The 9,621-nt window shown below is 48.5% G+C and overlaps 1 protein-coding gene across 1 annotated transcript; it reads right to left on the bottom strand.

The window, feature by feature from the left end:
- Positions 1-1,723: 1,723 nt before the first annotated feature.
- TRIL (TLR4 interactor with leucine rich repeats) lies at positions 1,724-8,297 on the bottom strand. Its single transcript, XM_073333611.1, has 2 exons — positions 5,158-8,297; positions 1,724-1,810 (listed from the first exon to the last, which is right to left on the bottom strand). The coding sequence occupies exon 1, from the start codon at positions 7,670-7,672 to the stop codon at positions 5,363-5,365; it is 2,310 nt and encodes a 769-aa protein (XP_073189712.1). The 5' UTR covers positions 7,673-8,297; the 3' UTR covers positions 1,724-1,810; positions 5,158-5,362.
- Between the last annotated feature and the right edge of the window lie 1,324 nt (positions 8,298-9,621).

Genomic DNA, 9,621 nt, shown 5'->3' with positions numbered 1-9,621 from the left:
GACTCCTCGTTGTTTTTAGTTACTAAAGGATTAGCTACAAGCACAATTTTGGGGTAAGATCTGAGTTATATATTGACCTGCGGAAGTGACTGATTGGAAGAACTTTATATATGATTAATCTGTTTTTCAGTAACCTCTCATCATAAACTGATGTCTGCGTGGTGATAGGAGCTGGAATGCCTAAGGAGACTGTTTTTTGCTTCTTGTTAACCAGTATGGTGATACATACTGGCCTTATCTTGGTAGTGGCTGGGTGAACTCTTAACATTAGAATAATCACCAGTTTGGCATGTGTCTACCCTGAATTAGTCATTTTCAGTTCTGACCAGTTCTGACACCAGGCACTCCTCCACAACTGGTAATAAAATTGGCTTATCAATGCCTAAGGCCTATAAAATGATATCATACTGGATATTTTCACCAATTCACTCCAAAACCTACTTTATCAAGAAGTTTGTTAATGTTTTCACATACTTTAAGGCAGTTTTCTTCCAATGATTATTTACTCATACTGGACCAATCACATTCTGAAATTTTTTATAGCTTTTTTGTAAAGACAAATGACAGATTTGTTTTGATAAAAGATCTCAAGGCATAGTTATAGCAATACATTTATGATGTAATTGTCCATGAACGTAAGCAATTCAAAGACAACAGACTTTTCTTCTATAGGAATTAATGTGCATGCCTGAGAAAAATAAACATTTGAGAAAAACAAACAGCAGTAAAAAAAAATTGTGTCTAGGGACATTCTGACAAAACTATGTTATATTTATGGTACAAGAAAAATAACAAAATCTCTGCATTCAAAAGGTATGCAGAATGGGGCCTTACATTTATTCACTCAATTAAGATACATAACGAATTATAGATCACCATTTCATCTGCAGCAACTCTTCTCAAAATAGATGTCCAAACAAAGAATAAATGTTAATGTGTGTTAATGCATATTTGTTCAAGATTTGGGTGTTGTTGCTTTTTGCCAACTTTGCAGGCCACGTTTTTCAAGCAGCTCCATCTACCCCACAAACAAGACTTTTTCCACTGTGCAGACAAACCCTGAATTTTGTGTGCCGCTAGATGTTTGAACAGGTAAACTGGGTAGCTTTCCTCCTACCTGCCCCTTCACCCATTACATCTGTTGCAAACACACTGGATATATATGAAATTGTGTGGGTGAATCTATTGTAACCTAAAGTGTAAAGCTGACTTCTTATTAATCCTATTAACATGCTGATACTGACCCACTGCACCTACTTTATTTAACTTTGATCATAATCAATAATTTAAAAGGTTATGCTGATGAAACTGCAAATGACATGATTTAGGGAGATAAACCTTGGGTTTATTTATTGGGCTTTTTAGGGGGACAGGAATGAGGAGATTTATGAAGATCTCTTTAATAGTTTAAACTATGTTTCTACTCTGAAGTCACTCTACAAATGGCATTGTGGGATTCCGTGTCTATAGTGTCTCAATTTCTGTATCACACTGACCTCAGTATACAAGTAAAGGTATTATTTTCTGCCAGCCCAGCAAACTCAACCTAGGCTCCAAAAGTCAAACTCGGTTGTGGTTGTTTCCTGCAATATCAGTTTAACAGGACAAATCAGGTTCTCAGTTACATCTATACAAACCTATTCCTTTCAGACTGTGCCCTCCATGATGCATTTGCGATACCTGTTATAGTCAATGACTTTACATAGTGGTAACTGATTTCATCTGTAGTTGGAACTTTTTAAACAATTCTGATGATTTATAGGCAAGTAGGAATAACATCCAGCTTACTCTCTCTGAGTTTTGTGGGTTCCTGCAGGGCGAAGAATAGCAAAGGTCAATCAAAATTTATTTTTGTCACTAAAAGAAGCAGATACAACTCTGAATATAGATTGATAACAGATCAATTAAGTTAGAATGTTCTATTTTACATTCTCCGGTTTTAGAGAAGAACTGCAGCGGGGGAAATAAAAGGCAGATGGAAATGCTATTATTTTACTGGTGAAACAAGAACTATGTAATAACAGTCCCATAATTCAGGAACTGACATTCCTCCCCAGGTGTTAGTCCAGACCCATGGCACAAAAATGTTTACTGATCCTGAAAGAATTTGTATGGCTCTGCTAACCTGTTTCCAGCCCAAAGTTAAGAAACATTAGACTTTAAAAATCACCCGTATCATTCTGCTAACCATCTTGATTTTTTACCATGACTTCCATTATGGCTTTGACATGAACTTCCAAAATTAAAGACTGATTAATACAGATTTATATAATGCCAGAATTTTAGACGATATGAACCATTCATTAATATCTCTAGCAATTCTTTGGGACGGGCCATTATCAGAATTCAAGAACAACAAACAAAATTGAATGACAAGTATTTTAGGGTCCAATAGGATCAGCCAGTCATATAAATAAATGCCTTCTACCCCTGTGAAGCTGGGACCCATAGTTCCCCAACAGTAAAAGTATTTGTTGTTAACCCTAACAGTTCACGAGATATCAACATTCGAGATGACCCCTTGTACACTGATCTGATAATACATAATTGGCAGAGGTGCAAGATGGTCTGTACCAACCCAGGAAAACCTCTAACCAGTAAAATTATCAATACTTGCATCCTTGGCATACATAAAGTGTTTCTTTACAGATATTAAAGTACTTTGCTTTAAGCCAAAATCATCCTAGACTAACCCAACATACTATAACCAGAACAAAAGTATGGTATATTGGAAAAATATGTTGAGAAAATATGAAAGGAATGAAGTAACAGACAAGGTGCAGCCTTGGGTAATGTAAAAACAGTTATAAACTAATAAAACCAAACTGTGTATTTTATACTGTATCATTTTAAAATCAATCTGGAGACACTGCTTTTCTTTTAGCAAATGGGTTTATTGACATAACTGATCATAATTGTGTACAGCATGTATGCATCTTCTATTAGAAGAATATCCAGTGACAGAGCTAAACTAAGTGTGATATACAGTTTAATGCTATGCAATCCCCATTAATTTCTAGCAATAACAATGGTGTTGTTCACTGATAATCACTTAATCACATGGGACCCATAGCTATATAGATATTTGAAAGTAAACAAGACAAGAGTTTAAGACACTTACAAAATTAACTCAATTTAAGGACTGATCCTGCATTTCTTCAATCCAAATTTCATTCAGTCCTACATCTTAGTGATTGAAAGTGAAAATTTTCCTGCATATGGACTTCAAGATTTTGTCCCTGAAAGATGCAGCTCATGAAACTTTAGACTGAGGGTGAAATCCTAACCCCACTGAAATCAGTAGAAAAATTCCTATTGAATTCAATAGGATCAATATTCACTTTGAAATACTCTCTGCACATAACTGATAAGGGTTAAGACAAATTCTCCTAACACTCCCTCTTCACTGTATTTGGACCCTAATATTAAGAAGCCATCTCCAGGGCATAAAAGGCTCGTTCCCATTCAGTCACTGGACTCCCAACAAAGATACTAATTACTATGGTGTCTTTTGTAAATATTTGTTCATTAAAAAGCAGACACCACCACATGACTTAATTTAGGCTACCAAACAACCATCAGACCATAAACAAAAACTTTCTGGTCAGCACCAACCTAGGTCAAATGTGAACCAGTGACAGAGACCGATGCCTCCATAGATCATCAAACTCATGAGCCATTCAGTTCCTCAAGAGTTCATTTGAGGCTCTAGGTAAAATGAATAGGAGCAGAAGTAACATCAATGGTCTCAAAAACATATTGAACTCCTTCTAAAATATCTGCATATAACTGTAACCACAGTTTGGACTTTTTTTAAATTAGCCCATTTCTAGACCACACAAAAAGAACTAATGTAAACTAAACCACCACGTTTAATAGTGGCAGAAGCACATAGGGAAGTAAAACTCCCAGAAAGTAGAGAGCAGCCGATCATAAAATGACTAACACTACTCAGAAAACAAAAATGCATTCAAATAAAAGTAATATACTACTGCAAGAGATTAACTCAAGATAAAGATTTAACTTTATCATTACTCAGTTGGCTGAGCAAAACACTGAGAAACACAGAGTAACATAAAAAAATTAATGGATTTCACAGTGAAGGTACAAGTACATATAAAACTAATTTTAGTACAGTAAAACCAAGAGAATTACTTATTGGCATAAGTTTGTTTCACATTTCTGAAACATCCTCCACCTATTATTGTTAAAGAAGGAATGCATCTATGCTACTTATCAATCAATAATTCACCTTAGTATGAACTCAGGTAGCTACAAAGATGGATTATTTGAAAGTCAGTGATCCACTGACCAACCAACCATGTACCCAGACAACTAAAAAACACATTAAAGTGTAGAAGTACCAAACAGTATTTAAAACACAATTTTGAAATAATTCCCTGTAAACATGTTACAAAACTTCTGTTAGTTTTCCCTAGTGGTGTCAGCAATATATTCCTGCAAGACTAAAATCAATTGCATTACTGTTTTTTATTTAAAAAGATATAAAACACACACACAAACACACAGTTGTCTTGCGTTCTATTTGAGTGAAAACACCCGCATCATTCAAACGCTCCATATTCCATACTGTTCAGATTACTTGCATGTTGCAGAATTCAGTATTGATGCTGTTCGTAAAAGTCTTATTTCAACAATATGCCTAGGAAGTGATGATGGGTTTAAAAACTCAGTGTTCAGTAAATTTCAAACATACTTCTTGTATCACATCAGCTATTTGGATTATTTGTTTGACTAGTGAAAGGTAACCTGGACCTTCTTAAACACAGTGCAAGAAGATTATCCTGAAAGATACAATACATAAACTGCTGGCTCTGACGACAGACTCCACCCCTGCTGCTATGTGCATTAGCTCAGATACTCTTCCGCTCTAGACAGCAATTATTTTAAAATGCAGAGTTACTTCCTTAGGTTAGTGATTTTTTTTAATCTTCAAGAAAGTACTAATATTTTTACGGATTTCTTTATAATAAATGTGCCAGACCAAACCCAACCTCACATAACCCCTCCTGGTAACTGGGATGTGCCCACAAGGAGAACTCCAGCCCCCTCCTACCTGCAGAAAGGAACACTGATATTTTGAGACTGCAGTGATGGAATTACGTAACAAGCTTGGGTCCCATCGGTTAGACTCACCCACATGGAGCTCCTAGGTCTTACTCAGGGTGCCCCATCTCAACCCACTCCCACTCTGCTTGGCAACAGCCTTAAATTCCACATAGCGCCGCCCTCACTGAGGAGACAGCGGGGAGGGGGGGAACTACAACTCCCAGCCCGCCCTGCTGAACCGTGATGCCAGCATGGGGCCAGCTGGGAGTTGCAGTTTCCACGGGCCACACTGCTAGTCAGCGAATCGCTGCTGCAGCAGGTGGTCGTCCCCGCGCCGGGCACTGCTGCTGTCAGCAAAGCGCTCGCAGGGGAACTCGATGAGGTCAGTCTCACTGAGGGCACAAGCCACAGCGCCACGGGGTGGGCGGTGGGACTGGAAGCCAGAAAAGTCGGCAGAGACGCCAGTGCCCATGGAGCGGAGCGGCCGGCGGGTTGAGTACATCTGCCGCACGTGCACCGGTGCTGCCTGCCGCCGCCCCTGTATTTTCCTCCGCACCAGGCGGGATACCCAGGCCGCCAGGGCCACGAAGAGCAGCAGCGCATTCACCGCCAGCAATACCAGTGTGAGGAGCTGCTGGTCTGGGCCGCCAGCTGTGCCCCCGTTGGGCAGGGTGACCAGCCCCACACAGTGGTCTCGGGGAGCCACCGGGCAGACGCGGCCACCCAGCACCCCCTCCACACAGACCAGGTAAGGGGTGTCAGGGCGCAGCTCCCGGAGGGTGGCGGCTGGCTCGCTCCACTCCGCTAGGTAGACAAAGCGCTGGAACTTGACGGCGGCCCCAAAGCGGTCGAAGAGGAGCCTGAAGCGCACGGGCCCCAGCAGGCGGGGACTGCGGTGAGGCCGCACCCACCAGCGCACGGTCACCGAGCTAGTGCTGACCGCCTCTACTGACAGGTTGCACAGGAAGAGCTTGTTGAAGTCGCAGGGGTCAGATACCAGTGGGGCCCCAGCCGCAGAGGAGGCTAGGTGGTGCTTCCTCGCCCGCCGAGGCCATGCAGGGCCGGCCAGAGGCAGAGATGGCCTGGAGCTGCCCAGCTGGTCGGGTAGGGAGGTAGCAGGGGTGGGCTCAGCTCTCCCGCTGCCTCGGCCCAGAGCAGGCCCCTCCTGAACTCCCAGCAGGCGCATGGTGGAGGCAGAGGGCAGGGATCTGGGTCCCCCTTGGGCTGGGCTGCGGCTGCTGTTGCCCCCAATCCCCTCAGGGGCCAGAATCAGCTGCCACTGTTGCTCCCTGGGCCGTTGCCCTGTTGCAGGTGGCGGGGAGGGAGATGGGGAGGCCCCGCTGTGGCAGTCGGTGCCATCGGGCGGCAGCAGCTGTGCGTCCTGGAGGTAGTCGAGGTACTTGCCGGCCAGGGCAGGTGGCAGGCGGCACTGCACAAAGACAGTGAGCAGCCGACCCTGTGAGTGCCGTGTGCCCAGCCACCGCTTCAGGCCCCTCAGGCGGCAGTCACAGCTCCAGGCGTTGCCGTCCAGTTCTAGGTGCTGAAGAGCCAGGCTAGAGGTGAAGAGCTCTCCTGGCAGCACAGCCAGTGCGTTGTCGCGTAGGCTGAGCTCCCGCAACTTGGGCAGGGGGCCAAAAGCGGCAGGGTGCAGGGCAGCCAGCACATTGCGGCTCAGGTCCAACGCTTCCAGGCTGCGCAGCGGCTCCAGCAAGGTGGCAGGCAGGTGACTCAGCAGGTTCCCATCCAGTCGCAGCTCCTTCAGTGCCCCCAGCCCAGCGAAAGCATCTGGCGCCAGCTGAGCTAGCCGGTTGCCGCTGAGTGAGAGCTTGGCCAGGCTGGGCAGGTGCTGAAAGAGGCCCCCACCCAGCTGCTGCAGGCTGTTGCCAGAGAGGAGCAGTGTGCTTAGCGAGCCCAGTGGCCCAAAGGTCTCTGGGTGACGCAGCGAACTCTGCTGGTTTCCAGACAGGTCAAGGAAGCGCAGTTTGGCCAGGCCAGTGAAGGCGCCACGGCTCAGCCAGCGGATGTGGTTGGACTCCAGGTGCAAGTAGAGCAGGTTGGGCAACCCTGAGAAGGTGGCTTCGCCCAGCGAGGCCAGGGCGTTGCCGTCCAGCCGCAGCTTGACCAGGCTGCCCAGGCCGGTGAAGGAGGCAGTGCTCAGACGGCCAATCTCATTAGCATTCATGTAGAGGATGCGTAGCTTGGCCAGCGGGCGGAGGGTGCCCGGCGCCAGTGCCACCAGCTGGTTGTTGCCCAGGTAGAGCTCCTCCAGCAGCGTCAGACGCTCAAAGGCCTTGGGGTGCAGCCAGCGGATGCGGTTGTACTGCAGGTCCAGGCGCTGTAGCCCCGCCAGGTGGTGGAAGTCGAAGGCAGAGATGTTGGCGATGAAGTTGCCCCCCAGGCTGTAAGTCAGGATGCCCTGGGGGTCGGCGGTTTTGGGCACCGCCCGCAGCCCCCGGTTGGTGCACAGGAGGTGCTGCTGCAGCTGGCAGTCGCATGGCTCCGGGCACATGGACTCCACGGAGGGAAGCAGCAAGAGGAGGGAGAGGCAGTCACAAACCAACCACGGCAGCAGCATCAAGCCGAGCCTGCGAGGCGTCCCCATCCCGGGAGGAGCTGCGGCGGGCTGCTTCCCCCGCCGGCTTTGTGTCTCTCCAGCATCCCACCCCCCTTCCCAGCGGCTGCTACTCGGCCCCTCCTCCGCTCTGCGGGACAAGGGACCGGCGCTACTTGTTGCACCGGCTGAGCAGGGGGGGCGGTAGCTGGACTCGGGATCCCCGGGCAGCAGCCGCCGCCGCCGCAGCCCCTCTCGAGCCCGCCTCGCTGGCCGGAGGCTCCGTTGAAGCTGCTGCTGCTCCAGCCGCTCAGCCCCGCGCCGGCCGCTCTCCCGGCCCGGAGGGGTGGGGGGGGGGCCTCGGGACGGGTCCCGCGTGCAGGCGAAAGAGTTTGGGTCGTCCTGGGGGACCCCCGCTCCTCTCGGCTCTGGCACGGACGGGGCGGAGTGAGGGGGGAGAGCAGGGGAAAGACCAGCGCGGAAACTTGCCGAGAAAACGGAGCGGAAACTCGGACTTCCCACACTTTGCTCCCCCTTCCCCTCCCCGGGGAGCGGGGCTGGCGGAGCGGATGCAGAGCCCGGACCTCGCCAAGGGGGGGGAGAGGGAACAAGGGCAGCAGCGAGGATAAGAGGCTAAACCAGGACGCGGCGGGGCGCGCGCCCCTTTCTTGGAGCGCCGGAGCCATGGCCCCGCCCGCGCTGCTCCTCTTCCCGCCCTCTGTCCGCCTCTTCGCCCCGCCCCCTCCCCCCAGGCTCCCACCCGCCCACCCCTCGCGCCTCTTCGGCCCCTCCCCGCCAGGCTCCCACCCGCCCGCCGCTCGCGCCTCTTCGGCCCCTCCCCCCCAGGCTCCCAACCGCCCGACCCTCGCGCCTCTTCGGCCCCTCCCCCCCAGGCTCCCACCCGCCCGCCGCTCGCGCCTCTTCGGCCCCTCCCCCCCAGGCTCCCAACCGCCCGACCCTCGCGCCTCTTCGGCCCCTCCCCCCCAGGCTCCCACCCGCCCGCCGCTCGCGCCTCTCTGCCCCCCCGCTCCCCTGCCGCTGTAGGAGCGCTAAAAGAAAAGGAGGACTTGTGGCACCTTAGAGACTAACCAGTTTATTTGAGCATGAGCTTTCCTGAGCTACAGCTCACTTCATCGGATGCATACTGTGGAAAATACAGAAGATGTTTGTTTTTATACACACAAATCATGAAAAAATGGATGTTTATCACTACAAAAGGTTTTCTCTCCCCCCACCCCACTCTCCTGTTGGGAATAGCTTATGTAAAGTGATCACTCTGTTTACAATGTGTATGATAATCAAGGTGGGCCATTTCCAGCACAAATCCAGGGTTTAACAAGAATGTCTGAGGGGGGGGGGGGGGCTTAGGAAAACAAGGGGAAATAGGTTACCTTGCATAATAACTTAGCCACTCCCAGTCTCTATTCAAGCCTAAGTTAATTGTATCCAATTTGCAAATGAATTCCAATTCAGCAGTCTCTCGCTGGAGTCTGGATTTGAAGTTTTTCTGTCCTAATATCGCAACTTTCATGTCTGTAATCGCGTGACCAGAGTGTCACAGATTGAAGATTGAAGATTGTCACAGAACAGATTGAAGTGTTCTCCGACTAGTTTATGAATGTTATAATTCTTGACATCTGATTTGTGTCCATTTATTCTTCTACGTAGAGACTGTCCAGTTTGACCAATGTACATGGCAGAGGGGCATTGCTGGCACATGATGGCATATATCACATTGGTGGATGTGCAGGTGAACGAGCCTCTGATAGTGTGGCTGATGTTATTAGGCCCTGTGATGGTGTCCCCTGAATAGATATGTGGGCACAGTTGGCAACGGGCTTTGTTGCAAGGATAGGTTCCTGGGTTAGTGGTTCTGTTGTGTGGTATGTGGTTGCTGGTGAGTATTCACTTCAGGATGGGGGGCTGTCTGTAGGCAAGGACTGGCCTGTCTCCCAAGATTTGTGAGAGTGTTGGGTCATCCTTCAGGATAGGTTGTAGAT

This window comes from Lepidochelys kempii, chromosome 2, assembly GCF_965140265.1.
Source record: "Lepidochelys kempii isolate rLepKem1 chromosome 2, rLepKem1.hap2, whole genome shotgun sequence".
Lineage (NCBI taxonomy): Eukaryota > Metazoa > Chordata > Testudines > Cheloniidae > Lepidochelys > Lepidochelys kempii.
The sequence above is the reverse complement of the archived record's forward strand: the minus strand, read 5'-3'. Positions and strand labels throughout refer to the sequence as shown.

What these genes read in the sequence shown, in the direction of transcription:
- TRIL (XM_073333611.1), bottom strand. Translation starts at nt 7,672, where the DNA reads ATGGGGACGCCTCGCAGGCTCGGCTTGATGCTGCTGCCGTGGTTGGTT.